We start from the raw sequence: 15,958 nt of genomic DNA, 5'->3' as shown, positions 1-15,958 counted from the left end.
ATAAAGATATTCTTAAGTATACAAAATGCACGACAAAATTATAAACGGTACAGCCTGGCTATAAATGTAGGAGGGAGATTCTCTAGAGAAATTTCTAAGTCCCTGAGAAAGCACTCAGTGTAATCGAAGTCTTACCCAAAGGCGTCCCTATGGGGGGGAAGAAAGGCTCAGCCCGTCGACTGAGCCCGGAAATCAGCGGTGGAATTCTTCGCAATGGTGTCTTCCCTGACATCCCCTCTCTCTTGGGCTATTTTTATACTATTTTTTTATCTTCAAAGTGGAGTTTGAGTGACTTTAGTCATACGTACTTTTATTATGATTAATGTATTCAAGGAGGAGTGTTCACACCTCGGGGGCGGATAGCCTCTGGGATGGAGGTGTGTTTTGGTACGTTGTGGTGAGCAAAGTTCGCACAAAGGACAGCATTTCATCAACATTTGACGAAATGTTGGCTCGGGTAGCGTGTAGGCCGCTTATCTGTTCCGTAGTACCATCTCGTCCCCACATCTGCTATTTGTCACAAGGGAAGGCCACGGAACAATTGCGTTTCGTTCCATCCCTCGTGTAGTTTCGCAAACAACCTTGTACAGGGAGTCGCAGGTGTTGCATTCTTCGCTTGCCAGCTGTGGCTGTATTATACTTCAGAAGCCTCTTGATTTTATGACTTTCCTTAATGTGTGAACAATGCTGTATTTTTGTATTCTTGGCCAATTTAGTAATTATTCCACACACCCCCATGGTCAGTGCTAGTCCCTTATGCACTGTGGCCTTTCTGTTCCCTGCTTGAGGCATGTGACAGTTTAGTCTCCTACAGACCGAAATTTATGCTTAACCTCAGTAATTTAGAGGTCATGGATGATATGTAGTGTAAGGCCTCATCCAGCACGCCGTTCTGGCTGCCTGGTCTGTTCGTATCTTCTCCACCTCAAGCCCAAGCCCATGTCTTACCATACAGCATGATGACTGCTCTCCTCACAGTCTGTTTCCCGACTGTGAGGCAAGTAGCTTATAGCTGTTGTCTCTCTCGCTGCAGCATCCCTCTGGAGGTTCAGATCTTGGCCTGGACTTTTCCTTCAGCAGATCAGAGCTCCTGTGCCAGCATACTCTCTATGTGCCACCCCACCTGTGTATCTGGATGGTAACTTGGTGGCACCCCAGAGCTCTGAACAGATCCAGGGAGCGGCCAGAGCTTTATCCCCACAAAGTGGCTTTGGGAGCTTGGCTCAAGCTCTGCTTCCTGATCTGCAGCCCCAGCGATGTGATGCGGAGCCGCGGTGCTCCATTGCTACCATGGGTCTGCTTAAACCAAGAGCAGTTTTCCTGCCAAATGATGTCTCTGTTCATCCTTGAACCTTAGCCATGGTGACGGGAGGCAGAGTGTTTCAGTTTGAGTGTCTCTGATGAAGGAAGATTGTGGACTGGGCAGTGGGCTGTGGCAAAAGGGGTGCAGGTGGGTATGTTCCCCATCCTGCAGCCCTGCCTGTCTTCCAAGACAAGAAGTAACTGTCCTAGCCTCCAAATCTGCAATCTGTGTTAACTGTAGTAGTGAGATCTGGCAGGGCTTCCCTGTCATCACCTTGCTTGAAATCTCTAAGACTAGAAAACAGTGACAGGGCAGATTGCTGAGCCATAGTTTCATAATTCCCTCTGCTTCCAGTTACCTTCTGGATTATTGGTCTACCCCAAGCATATGGTCTTTCCATAGCAGCACCCTGATCAGCAAATGTCTAATCCATAGCATTTGGGCCAAGATTATCTGGATAGTTGGAGATGATTTTCAGGCCACTTTCATATTTGTATCTGATGAACATTTACAGTTGACCCCATTGGGTGTACTCATCTGAGTGAACCATGACAGCTCAGCTGGATTTTTGGATATAAGGTCTGCCCCTCCACCCTTACAGTTCCCTGCTACGTCGTGATTTCCATCTCATTTGTTTTCCACTTCTGCCATCTACTGCTCACAAACACTACTTAGCCCCATATCCACCTTTTAATCCCTCACTTCTCTTAAGATCTACTCAGATGCAATGAACATAATCCATAACCATCACTGCAGTAGGTTTGGCTCCTCTTTGCACTGCTGACTGGCCTAAGCAACACAGCTTCAATGTGGGAAAAGGTAGCTGGCACACACCACTTCAGCTGCATTTCCTGAGTGTCTTCCCTTGAAGGGTTATCTCACAGCTTTACCAGGTGTCCCCGGACCTGCACCACATGACATGACAAGTTCAAATCTATCAACACCACTGATAGATGGTCCCCTGAAGATTGTCCTGCCCTTGCTATGAGAAATCATAGAATCATAGAATCATAGGGTTGGAAGGGACCTCTGGAGATCATCCAGTCCAACCCCCTGCCAGAGCAGGGTCACCTAGAGCAAGTTGCACAGGAACACGTCCAGGCGGGTTTTGAATGTCTCCAGAGTTGGAGACTCCACCACCTCTCTGGGCAGCCTGTGCCAGTGCTCTGCCACCCTCACAGGAAAGAAGTTCCTCCTCATGTTTAGGTGGAACTTCCTATGTTCAAGTTTGTGCCCATTAACTCTTGTCCTGTCACTGGGCACCACTGAAAAGATTCTGGCCCCATCCTCCTGACACCCACCCTTTAAGTATTTATAAGTGTTGATAAGGTCCCCCCTCAGCCGTCTTTTTTCCAGACTGAAGAGACCCAAATCCCTCAGCCTTTCTTCACAAGAGAGATGGTCCAGTCCTCTCATCATCTTGGTAGGTCTCTGCTGCACCCTCTCCAGCAGTTCCCTGTTCTTCTTGAACTGAGGAACCCAGAACTGGACACAGTACTCCAGGTGCGGCCTCACCAAGGCAGAGTAGAGGGGGAGGATGACCTCCCTCGACCTGCTGGCCACACTCTTCTTGATGCACCCCAGGATGCCATTGGCCTTCTTGGCCTCAAGGGCACATTGCTGGGTCATGGTCATCCTGTTGTCCACCAGGACTCCCAGGTCTCTTTCCACAGAGCTGCTCTCCAGCAGGTCAGCCCCCAACCTGTACTGGTGCATGGGGTTATTCCTCCCCAGGTGCAGCACCCTACGCTTGCCCTTGTTGAATTTCATAAGGTTCCTCTTTGCCCATCTCTCCAGCCTGTCCAGGTCTCTCTGTATGGCATCACAGCCTTCTGGTGTGTCAGCCACCCCACCCCAGCTTTGTGTCATCATCAAACTTGCTGAGAGTATACTCTGTCCCTTCACCCAGGTCATTGATGAATATATTGAAGAGGATTGGACCCAGTACTGACCCCTGGGGAACACCACTCGTCACTGACCTCCAACTAGATTCTGTGCCCCTAATCACTACCCTCTGAGCTCTGTACCATAAACACTGCTGCTTAAACACACAGGTTCCTATCTCACAGTCCTGCTCCATGCCAGTGACAGGAGGAGTGTTAGCTGTGATGGAGAGACTATTTACATAGTAACATAGGGCCTGAATCATGAAGATCCTGGGAGAGCAACTCCGTATCTCTGGAGTCTTCTGAAGACTTCTTACAAGACCTCTCAAGCAGTTTACCTGTGGATACCCAAGTAGGCTTTCTACCCTACCTGTGGACATGAGATGGTGAGATGGGTTAACCCTGGCAGGCAGCTAAGCACCACACAGCTGCTTACTCTCCCCTCTCCCTGCCCCATGGGATGGGGGAGAGAATTGGAGGGACAAAAGTGAGAAACGCCAAGCATCAATATAAAGACAGTTTAATAAGTGAAGGGGAAAAAAAGATGAGAAACCCCAAATGATCCAGAGGCAACCGCTCACCACCAGCAGACTGATGACCAGCCAGTCTTCAAGCAACAGCAACTTCAGAAAAAATCCCTACAAGTTTTATTTTTGAGCATACCATTAGATGGTGTGAAAAATTTCTGCGGTCGGTTTGCGTCAGTTGTCCCAGCTGTGCTGCCTCCCAGCCTCTTGCCCACCCCCAGCCTACTCACCTGGGGCAAAGTCAGAAGCAGAGAAGGCCTTGATGCTGTGCAAGAGCTGTTCAGCAATAGCTAAAATGTTGCTGTGCTGTCAACACTGTTTTGGTCACTGGTCAAAACCACAGCACCATATGGGCTGCCATGAAGAAAACTAACTCCATCCTTGGTGGAGTTGTAATTACAACCTTGATGGTTGTAATGCCTGGTTCTGATGGAGGTTTTCTCCTCTTGATGGAGGTTTTAACCTCCCATGGGAGCTACAGCTTAGAGGTGAATTTTGGGGAGAGTTTAACTATATGGTCACCATTGGGCAGTCCCTGAGTGCTTGGAAAAACAAAGCTCAGGGCTGAAAGTTCCTCAAGGTGCTCTGAACACTCTCTCCAGTATGTCTGTGATAGGAAAGGAACAGATGAATCGTTGCTTTCCCTCAAGTGAAGTCCAGCTGGTTTTGTCATCCCTCTCGCTATTAAAAACCCTGCCAGTTGTGTGATGGCTGTATGCCACACTCAGCCTCTCAAAGGGAGGAGAGCATGGACACTCTGATGTCCACCGAGCTCCTGCTTCTGCTTTGGGGTATTTATTGTTCTGCCAAGCACTTTCACACAGCATGTGCATTGAAACGGAGAGGTGGAAATGGGGCAAAACCAGAAAGATAAATATATAGAACGTCTCTGATGCAAAGTAGCGTGAGATGATTGTAGAAGGACTGCTTAGAGTAGAAAATCATAGTCCAAAATACAGATATGTTCACTTGCAGCTTTTTTTTTTTCCACACTGACTCCTCATGAAATATATTTGATCCACTTCTCTGATTTCTGTAGCCTCACCAACTAATGTGAAAGAATTCTATTACAAGGATATTGAGGTGCTTTCTTTAGCTAAGAAAAATTAATACTGAAGTAAGCACACAGGTAAGTCCTTCCCCCTAACTCCCTGTTCTCCGCCCTGCTTGAGTCAGGGCTCTGCCCACACACCCTCATGGCTGGCTGCCGTTCCACTGTGTTGTTTGGAATCAGACTCATAAAGTTTACCCAGTAGCAGCAGGGCATCATCGATTATCTTAATCTCTTACGTTTCAGTTTCCACGTGTGGAAACTGAACAAGAGTCTCGGTAAAGCACGGCGATGCTGTGTAACCTTCAGAGGAAATGAAAGTAAGGGTGCTGGGAGAGATAAAAAGACCATGGGCAGGTGAGAGTTGCAAACTCCTATGTTGCTAAGGATGTGTATTTTTGTATCTGCAAGCTTGTTTTTATATGCATTATTGCATTATTATGCATACATATATATGTAAATACTTGTGTGAGCGTGTACTCAGACATATCTATTCATACACACAGACACATGTTTTAGCCCTTTTTTAAATTTGAAGTTCACAGAGTAAATCTCAAAAGGCTCTGTGTATTTTTTCTTTCCATAAAAATGTAGATATCTACTGAGAAAACTCCATTAAATCCAAACAAACATCCAGTGGATTTTCCTTTTACTGTCAAATGTGCCAGCAGGAGAACACTTGAACTAACACAAAATTTACTTTTACAAATTAAGTCCAGGAGACGCTTGTAAGTGGAAATTGAGACCTAAGCCTCTGTGGCACGAACCCCAGGCTTTTAGTCACATTTAAGTTTTGCCTTCCCCTGTGCTTCCAGACTTCTACCTGCTGATTCTCACCTCTTTCCAATAGATCATTCAGCCAGAGAATAGAAAGCTCTGTACCTGTAAAATCCTCAGATTTGCAAGCTGGGATCTTGGCTGATTCAAACCTTGTCCCTTTTTGTTTTCTATGATCTAGCTTTCCTTCTGCGCTCCTCTTTCTTATTCTCTAACCTGCCTGCCTTTCCTATTTTCTTTTGTGTTTCCATTTCTTTGACTTCTACCTCAGCCCGAATTTGTGTTTTAATGCCGAATAAAATTGTTCAGTGGAATGCTGGAGTTGGAGTTACCAGAAGTACATCTTGGGTTTCAAGTGTCAGATAAGCCGAAAGACATTTGAGAAAAATTGCAAACTACGTGGCTGTTATCTCAAGAGACACTTGACTTAGTGAGACAGATTAGGGGAGTACATACAGTAGATGCCACCACTGTAATACTGTCATGCTGAAGGATTGTTACACTGAAATCTGGTTTGTGGGAGATATCTGCAGGGAGGTGGCTCCCTGTTGCTCTGTCCACCTCTCTATCACCTAGTGTATATCCTGGAGTCCCTCTGCAATGTGTTCTGAAGAAACTGTGAAGCCTCTATGTGATCATCCCCAGTGAGGCTGGTCAGACATATACAGCATGGCTCTACGACCACCAAAGTGAACGTTGTCATGAAGGTCTAAGAAACCTGGGAGCTTAAAGGAGTCCTGAGTGAGCGTATGTCCACTGTTCTGTGTGCCTTTTGCAGCGTATGTTCCTCCAAAATGCATTTACGTTCGGGAGGTATGCATATGAGGGTGGTGGTTATTTTTAAAAAAAAAAGCCATTTGCTGGAGTGGGTGAGATATATTTAGATGTTACCAATATGATGGTATATGATGTCTGTCATCATCCTCTGAAGCACTGAAATTTGATCCCCACAGACAGGATGTACAAGTTCTTCTAGAAGCAGGAAAATTCACCTGTGTGGTGACCTTGTCTTTCCGATTTTGTTAGGGTTAAACCAACTGCTGGATCTGGAAGGGATTTCCTCTCCTTGCATTAGGCTGGCAGGAACAGCAGAATGATATTTTCTTCTTTTTTTTTTTTTCCTTTTGGTTTTCCACCATCTCCTAGAGCACATTCAGCTTCCTGGAGACACACGGAAATGTCGCATTGCAAATTCTTTGCTTCTGCTTAGACTAATTTTTTTTCCTCTCTCTGCTTGCTGTGGCACACTGCTCGTTTCATACCAGGAACTACTGCTACTAAGCACTGCTGCTAATCAAGCCATTTCTTACAGATCAGACTAAGCATCTCAAAGCCTAATTTACAATTGCATAATCATAAATATCTACTGCAGAGGGAAGGAAATGAAGAGAATACTATAGCATCAGTGCATTTCTGGCCTTACTGAATAACAAGTCCATGAAGTCAAACACATTAGTCAAACACTTTGTTATTTGTTTCAAGAAGTCTCAGAGTGTCTGAGTTGATTCCATTCACCCTTCCTAAGGTATGAACTAACGCAACCAATAGGGAACAATTCTGTGCCGTGAAGTGAGCGGTGACCTTGCTGCAGAAGAGGCCCTGAAGGCAGATGCTGTGTTGGTGCGGTGCTGCCTGATAACCTGTCACGACTAACCTCCTTCACAGAGGGTCCTGCTAGTGCCTGAGTCCCTCCTCCCTCTGTACTCCACCATTCATGTTCACTTCTGTTTGTTCTGCCCTTGCAGGAAGCTGAATAATTTTTTGACAATAGAATATTGAGGGCTGGCCTAAGAGAATACAAATAAATCACTTCCACAGCTTTACAATCCCAAGTCAGACTTGGTGTTGAGGGAGGCAATGGCTTTGTCCTCAAGGAGTGCACATTCCTGGACAATGGCTCACCAGGGATCTATTTCTGCAGCTCGCATCAGACCACAAAATTATTGTGTCATAAAACCAGAGGAAACTATAAGTGATAGAGACTGACTCAGCACAGTCATCTCTAGCTAAACATATGAAGATATCTTTTGTAATCTCTTTGCTTTTGCAAGCCAGTTTTGGGTGTGTCAGAGGAAAGCTTCTCTCTAGTAACTAGCATTGTTTCACTCATTTTTCAGATTAATTGGGAAATATTTTGTGTTGCATCTTGTGTGAGTTACAGAACAGATCACGGGAAGGTGATGTCCAGGTCATAATGCTGAGCAGATTTCTCAAGGCACTGGAAAAAGCCTATTCTTTTTATGTCACTGACCTGTCATAACCAACAGCATCTGCAGATGCTCACCAGCTTTCTCAGGTCTTGCTCTCAGGGTGCCCATGTGAGTACGGATCTCTTCTCTGTTGTGAAGTTTCTTTAATTACCCCACAACAAGCTGTCCACTGCCATAGTTAGCCTGAGAATGTCTGCCCAGTCGCTGACCACAGCTGTAGATGTGTTCTCACACACACTGAGGGTCTTCCTTGCTTACGTGAGGACTCTGGTTCAAGGGTGTGTGGTAGGAGTGGTCCTTGGAACTCCACAGAATGGTCTCATGAAGGGAAATGGCAGTAACCATCACCACCTACTGGAGATCCATAAAATCACAAGCTTTTTTTCCCTCTTTCCACCGGAATCTGCTCAACTTTCAGATGATATCTGGATGCCAGAAAAGTTATCTGCCATGCACACGACGATGTGACTTTTTGCCATTTGTGTAGATGCTCTTTCTCTCTTGGTGCATTGGGGTGACTAGAGAAGAGTTGCTTTTCTATTCTGGGGCTAGTGGTAACAAAGAGATATAATTTCTGTTCTGCACTGCAAAAAAAATGGCTCACCTGTTAGTTCCAGCTTCTGGCAGGCAACCTTGTCTACACGCCCAGATCCACTTCCGAATGGGACTCACCCTCTTTTGGAGTCCTTTGTTGACAGGAACTTGCCTTCAGTTTCACCCAGTGGGGTGATTTATTTGCATAAGAGCAAGTCACCATGAGGAAGTATTCAGCTGAGTAATGTTACAGACGTCCGAAGTTCAGTCTGCAGGAATAGAAACTGAAACAAACGTAAGACTAATAAAAGGATACCCATCACCCAAGATGCGACAGACAAATCTAGAAATATCCATGGCTGCTGTCCCTGACAGAGGTAAGTACATGTATGTGACAAGCAGGTCTGTTTCTCCATATTCAGTGTAGATATTTACTGTAGATGTATGTAAGCAACTGGTGAGTACAGACAAACGTGTGTGTTGGTACATGAAGATATACAGGAGACACTTGTGGATTTGTGTGTGTCATCTCTTCGAATGCATTACCGTATCTTGAGTCTTAGGTCCAGCTTCAAAATACTAATGCCTTCTTTTGTTCACCCTGATGTGGCATTAGGCAGAAAGAACTGAAATTCCAAAAGACCTCTTAACGTGGAAAGAGATCTTAATGTGGAAAGATCAAAGGCAATTAAGAATGGAGCAAATTAATTGGTGTATTATTTTTTCACCTATTTTGTTTCCAATGCAATAAACAACTAGAAAATGCTTCTTAATGAATCATTGCAATAAGGCTGTGCAAGGAGCTGATAATTTCTCTGTTGATAAGGAAGACGATTTTATTCCTGCTGAAATGTAATTTCACTGTGTATGTTTTATAATTCCTCATCTTGAAGAGCTAAGAGCTATGGAAAAGTGCCTTTCTTCAATGAAATGAGGGTTCTTAGACCCTTAAGTTTGCTATGGGTGCATTTCTACAAAAGAAATAAGTAGCCTTGATCACCTGCGATTATTTTTATCTAGACCCTCAGCTGTGAAGGGATGGATGAGTCATAGGGTCAAACTTCTTTGCCACCACGAGAGACAAAATGTATATAATCAGGCAGGTCTATGGTGCCACCCCATAGGTACTTGTTAGTCAGAAATCACACTCCTTTCTGCATTGATACTTTTTCAGCATTTGAAACAGTTTCATACTAAGAAAAAAAAGAACCATTGGCTGTGAAAATGTTTTTGTCTAGATTGACATTATGAGTGCCAATAGGAAAATAATTCCAGCTTTGCCTAATAGAAATTGTTTCGAAGATACAAAAGGAGAAGAGATTTGATTCTGCTCTTTGATTAGTCAGGGAAAAGCAGATGCAGTACTGCTGGAATCAGTGAAGTTAAACTTGAGTGAGATCACAGTCTACCCTAATGTGTTAAAGTGAGCAAGAGTTCATGTACAGCACCGTTTGAACAACCACCAAGTTTAGTTCCCAGGTAGAAATCCACTACTCCTGCATTCCAGAGTGGCTATCCTGCTGTGCAGGGACTACTTATTAAGCCCTTTTATATAAAAGAGATTTGGCAGGGAGTGTATAGACAGAAAGTGTCCAGGACAGGAGGTGTTGAGGAAATTTTGTTTTCTCATCTATCTCCAGTGATTCATAAATCTTTTCTATATAGGTCCTGCCATGGGAGAGAACAACCAAGGGTAAGAGATATGGTTCTATCACTGTGTACTGCCTGGGCCCCATGGCAATTTCCAGAGACAGGCAAAGCTAAGAAGCCTTGTGCCTTGTTTTCGTCTTACCATCCCTTTCCTCGATCTTCCTTTCCAGTTATCTCACTGCTTAGACAGGTGCTGATCTCAGAGTAGTGATGGGGTAGCTTACCTTCCCTCTCGAGGAGGTGCTGTGAGTGTTTCACCAGTGCCACTCTAGGGGAATAATTCTGTACCCTTCATCAAATTCCAGATTTAGGTCATTAGATTGCAACATTCTTCAAGCTGCTCATATGTGATGGGAAAGGCTTAGAGTGGGAGGCTTGGCTGATGTTGAGAGCAGGCAATGCACAATGGAACCAAACATCATTGAGGTTTTGGGATCATAGTACTGCTGGTACTTTTGTCGCAGGTGGAAGATACATCCGGATGACTTCATAGGAAATTATTTGCCTGACCAACATCCAAATGTGGTGTACCTGCTGTATGAAATCAGGTGGAGCACAGGTACCATCTGGAGGAATTGGTGCTCAAACAATTTTGCGCAACATGCGGAAGTCAACTTCTTGGAAAATTGTTTCAAGGCCATGCCATCAGTTGCTTGCTCCATCACCTGGTTCCTATCTACTACCCCCTGTGGGAGATGCTCCAGCAGAATTCTGGAGTTCCTGAAGGCACATCCCAATGTGACCTTGGAAATATACGCAGCCAAGGTGTTTAGGCCCCTGGATATGCGTAACCGGAAAGGTCTCAAGAACCTGGCAATGAATGGAGTCATCATACGTATCATGAATCGTGCAGGTAACCCAGCTACTCTTTGGCTTTGGCTAAGTGTGGACTGAAAGTTCCGGGATTATGTGCTGTCCTGTTTTGGGCGACAGAGGATTAATTGATCTTTCAATAATTTTACTTTTCAGTAAGGTAATGCTTTCTAATGCTTGGGAAAACTGCATTTTTAGAAGACTCTAGTGTCTGAATTTGTGAAACTATTTACTTTATAGCCAGCTATGGTATGCGGGTTTCAAGGTCTTGGTGTTTTTGAGCTAGCCAGGTGCAGGGATGAGGAGGAGCAAGACCCAGGCACTTGACCCAAGCTGGCCAACAGGATTATTTCATACCATGAATGTCACATTCCATATAAATTAGAAAGTTTGCTGAGGAGTTTCCTCTCTTCTATGATGGCTGTGATCCTGAGAACTTCTTGTCCCGGTGCTGGTCCCCTGAGGCCTTCCCTTCCTCCCAAAGCCATAGCACTCATAATGTCCAACACTTGCTGTCCACTGCTGGGAGTGCACAGCTTCCTACTGATAGAATTGGCTGAGCATAATCCTTGTATATTTTATACTGGTATTGGGATCAACATTGGTTATTTAGTATTAATAATGTTAATTATTTAGGATTATTCTATGAAATCTGTTTATATTTCAACCCTCGGGTTTACTTGTTTTTTCCTGATTCCCCTTCCTGGGCGGGGAGGGGTCATTGGGTGACAGAATAATTGTCTAAATGACAATAAATTCTTGTGGGTTCTTCAAACATGCGCGCTCTCAGCAGTTGTGCTTTGTAATAGTGCTGATGACTGGCATTGGGGAGGACTAGTGAGCACAAAAATACCACTCTCTTGTGCCTTATTTCTTCCCCAATCCCATACAGCTGCAGAACCAGCGTGGTCATTTCCTCTTGCCAAATCTGAACAAGGAGAAGTATGTCTTTCTCTAGCCATCCATGCCTCCTTTATATACAGTGAAAAATCCTGACAGTAAGATAGAACCTGTCCCTCCTAGTCTATATATGCAGATCAGCTTGCCAGACGCAGCAAGAAATTGGTTTCCCTTGATAGCTGGAGAAGAGGAGACATATTTAAAGGAGACTTTCAGATGATGCATCGTAGAGGACAATTGTGTCTTGCATGTGTGTCATTTTGTATGTATATCTTGCTTGCCTGTAAGAATAGTCCAGACAAGTAGCTCACAGAAAAGAATGTACATTTGAAGAGAAGAATTTTGCATACGTGTTTGGATACTGAACTACTGGTGTGTGCAGCTACAAAACCTACTAGGTCAAATGAAAACTTAAAAGGACATTGCTTACCTTGGGGAACCTGTCTCTGGGAATATACCACCAGAGAACTGACAGAAGCTCTGGCCATCCTATCAGCACTAAGGTCGATATGAAAATGCTGAGTGTTAGGGTGTTCACTCCAGGTTTTCCCTCAGATAAATCAGAGAGGTTAATGACTGAAGCAACAAGTTTATTGTCTTACCTAAAGCTGCTGTGATCAGGTACTGGGCTGCCAAAAGGTATGCCTGAACAGCCCTGATTGCATGTGTCACTCCCCTTTTCAGTACCTCCTAAAGAAGCAGCCTGCGGCTCACTGATTGATTCTCCTTTGGCCAACCTGCTCTGACTTTATGCCCTGATGGGCTGGCTACCTATGATAGGGGTTGCCCAAGCCACCGTAGTGATCTCTCTCTCTCTCTGGCAATTCCCTTTTTTAGACATATTGCTATTTGTATAGTTTTGGTTCCCCTTTCCATTAACTTATTTGTGTAGTTGCAAGTCATTGTTGGTCCCGTGCATGAATGCCCTCAGATGAATGTCTTTCTCCTGTCCTTTACTGTTGTCTTAATGAGAAAGAAGTGCCTTGCTCATGTATTCATGAAGAAAGGAGGGGGCATGCCTTTCATCAATAGTGACTGGATATCTCTTTTCTCAGATTACAGTTACTGCTGGGAAAGATTTGTTGCACACCAACATGGAGAAGATGGTTATTGGCCCTGGAGATTCACTTCATACATCTGGCTGAACTGCATAGAGCTCTATCATATCCTTTTGGTTAGTAGGCACTTGAAGAAAATGCTGAGAGTGAAAAGTAATACAAAATCCTAGGAAAAGGAGGTTGGGAGGATACTGGCAATGGTGTGAGCAGGAACGATAGTAGGAAAAATAAGCATGGGCTTGATGCTGCATAAACGGAGGGCCAAGCAGGCCAGAGGACTAGGCTGCTACATTGTGCTTTTGTGGTCAGGAGTAGAGAAGCAATTTAGCAATACTCTCAGGTTTTTTACTAAAGAAAGGGCAAATTTTTTAAACCCTTTACATGGATCAGCTACAAATTCATTAGCTCGCAGCTTACTGGAGACATTTGATCCCAAAAACTCATTCAGCTGTGTAAACACGCTTCAAGTACGCTCGTTTTGCTTCTCAGGATGGGGTCACTGATTTTAGTTAAGTTCTGAGCAAGTTCAAAAGCCCAAATTGGTGGATTCGCTTTCAGGATCAGAGCTTACACATAAGCGTATCATATGACTGAGATCTGCATTCCCCATTTCTTGCAACCCGTACAGCTGCAGAAGGTATTTATATGGCCTGATATCCTACTGGACAAGAAAGAGAATGTGGTCTACTGAGCAGGAGAGAGAGCAAGACTGGAGTTAATTCCTGGCTCAGTTACTGTTTGTGGGGCAAGCCTCTATGTAGAAAGGGGGCTAGCAGAATGGACAGCAGAAGATAGAGGAAGGAATGCACAGAACTACATAATACAGACAGGAACTTAAAGGCTAGAAGGACAAAAACTAACCCGTTTGTAGGATGCTATAAATGCCTTGTTTTATATCTGACTAAGGAAAATGTAAACAGTGTATTCATTTCAGTTTCGTCCACCACAAACTTACATAGGTCTTTTAATACCTCAGGACCTGGCCTTTCTAATTCTAACTGTTGGAATATGACATTCAAGTGACAGGATACACATTATCCAGTCAGCTGATCAAAGTAACTGTTGAGGACTTATGTTTCCCTTGGCTTTCAGCCTTCCTGAGTCTCCTAATATCTGAGATTCAGTAGTTTAGCAGTTTACACCCAATCAAACACATGATGTGATGCTTACCAGGGAGCTGAAGAGAGCTGTCTGCTAAGTGCTTGTGAACACCAACAAACTACAGCTGACTCAGCACGGTTCCCTGGGCAGCAGTACAAGGCAATATGCCCTTCAGGTCTCGGTTTTAAAAAGCCAGCTAACAAATGACCTGTCCCTCCCTGTCCCTGGCAACCTCGTTGATCACTGCAGAGTGCTGGTGGCTGGGAAGCTTGCACTTGGACACTCATGCTGAAAGTCAGGCACTTGCTCAACTGCTTTGCTGTCTCAACCAAACTCAAGCCACCCCTAAAATGAAGATGAATAGGGCCCATTATCAGTAGTTCTGACTAACCACCAACCCGCCACAGAAGGAATGGGAAGGTCTATGTGCTCAGCCCTTGTGAAAACCCAGCCCCATTGTACTAATTGTCAATGTTCAGATAAGTCTGATTGACCATTACCAAGACATCAAGCCCCCCTGAGCGCAGAGGTGTAATGAGGAGAGTTTGTTCCAGGCGCATCCTCCAGAGAAATACAGACCAGTTGTGTCAAGTCTTGGCTTCCCTGACCCAAGAAAGACACAGGAACTGGAGATTTGGTGGAGTACCACTGCAATGGTCAGGGTGCTGGAGCACTTGCCCTACAAGGAGAGGGTGAGGGAACTGGCTTTATTAGACCTAAAGAAAAGAAGGCTAAGTGGGATCTAACTGCAGCTTTACACTACATAAAGGCAGCAAAGACAGAGCCAGTCTCTCCTCAGAGCTGCATAGAAGAAAATGAGGCAACAGGCACAAGCTGCAACAAGGGAAATTCCAACCGGACGGAAGGAAAAAGTCTCCCCCAACAGTGGTGCTGTACTGGAACAGGTGCCCAGAGAGGCTGTCAGACCTCCATTGCTGGAGACACTGAGAACTTTCCTCTGAGCTGCCTGATTAGCTTTGGAGTTAGCCATGCTACAAACCCATTGTTGGGCTCGAGACTTCTAGAGGGCCTTTCTAACCCCCAGAATCCTGCCTTTCCGTAGGACCTAGCTCCACTTCTCCTGGATTCAATTAGGCAGTCAGCCACTTTTTAAATGCTTCTGTTTCTGAGCGATCTGTCTTTTTAGGAGGGGTTTACATGGCACAGTAAATTCCAAGGTGCTACACTGTTGTCTGGAAAGCTGTGTCCCAAGGCAGATTATCTGACCTGCTGAAGGTTGATCAGAATGATCTTTTTGACTAGATTCTGTATTTTCAAACTCTGGATCATGTTGAAGAGACAACTTAAGTTTTTGGCATCTAATTTTTAATGTTCGTGTTTCTTTCTTTCTACTAGGGGCTTCCTCCGTTGCTTTGAATACTAACAAGCATCAGCAGCATGCTTTCAAACTCACTTTGTGAGTTAGCATTATTTACAAGACTGGAAAAGACAGTCCCTGGGAGTCTTCCCCACTACAGCTTCACACTGTCACCAGAGAAGACTCTTTTCATTGGCATTACTAAATATTGGACACAGCAGAAGGAGCACATGAGAAACCACCAGAAAGTTTGGATAATGCATCCAGGCAGCCAGGACACAGTGCTCTGGGTCTTTACAAGGCTTCCTGAGAGTCCAATGGGGATAGGGACCATGCCCCACAGTCAGACCTCTCACGTCTGCTGATTCTGCAATCAGATTCTGTCAGTACCCTCTTGAGATGCCAGTGAGTAACGTTTTTCCTGCTCTGGTCTGTTCCAAAGAAGTAATCAGAGCTATGCATTCTGGTTTTGAGAATTGCTTATGAAGATCACTTTTACGGCTATGTGTGTATGTTTCAGAAAACACTTCATGCTGTTAGTATTTGTGTAATATTGTTATTATATTACTGTTTTCGTTACAATATAATACAATTATATTACTAAGGATTATATTGCTTAATTTAAAGGTTTTATTCTCCCTTTTTTTATGACTGTAGAAACAACAGAATAAAAGGGAAAAAGTCAACTCTGTGAAAACTTAGCTTTTCTTGTTCCTTTCTTGGGCACATATCCTTCCTTTGTAATTCCGCACTCTGGAGTCCCAGCTGTTCTGGGGGAACACAGTAAAATGTCTCTGCTCTTCCAGCTGGAAGCACTGACCGGAACAGTG

At 44.5% G+C, this 15,958-nt stretch overlaps 1 protein-coding gene across 2 annotated transcripts; it reads left to right on the top strand.

The window, feature by feature from the left end:
• Window positions 1-8,521: 8,521 nt before the first annotated feature.
• LOC134510126 (C->U-editing enzyme APOBEC-1-like) lies at window positions 8,522-15,692 on the top strand. 2 transcript variants are annotated; one of them, XM_063323046.1, is made up of 5 exons: window positions 8,524-8,665; window positions 9,954-9,981; window positions 10,403-10,791; window positions 12,707-12,825; window positions 15,167-15,692. In XM_063323046.1, exons 1-5 carry the CDS (start codon window positions 8,533-8,535, stop codon window positions 15,185-15,187), a joined length of 690 nt encoding a protein of 229 aa, XP_063179116.1. In that variant the 5' UTR covers window positions 8,524-8,532; the 3' UTR covers window positions 15,188-15,692. The 2 variants fall into 2 exon arrangements, with proteins under 2 accessions (XP_063179106.1, XP_063179116.1); XM_063323036.1 differs by lacking the exon at window positions 15,167-15,692 and having other exon boundaries at window positions 8,522-8,665; window positions 12,707-12,879.
• The last annotated feature ends 266 nt before the right edge of the window (window positions 15,693-15,958 follow it).

The sequence above is a fragment of the Chroicocephalus ridibundus genome, chromosome 1 (assembly GCF_963924245.1).
Source record: "Chroicocephalus ridibundus chromosome 1, bChrRid1.1, whole genome shotgun sequence".
NCBI lineage: Eukaryota > Metazoa > Chordata > Aves > Charadriiformes > Laridae > Chroicocephalus > Chroicocephalus ridibundus.
This window is presented reverse-complemented; position numbering and strand designations above follow the sequence as displayed.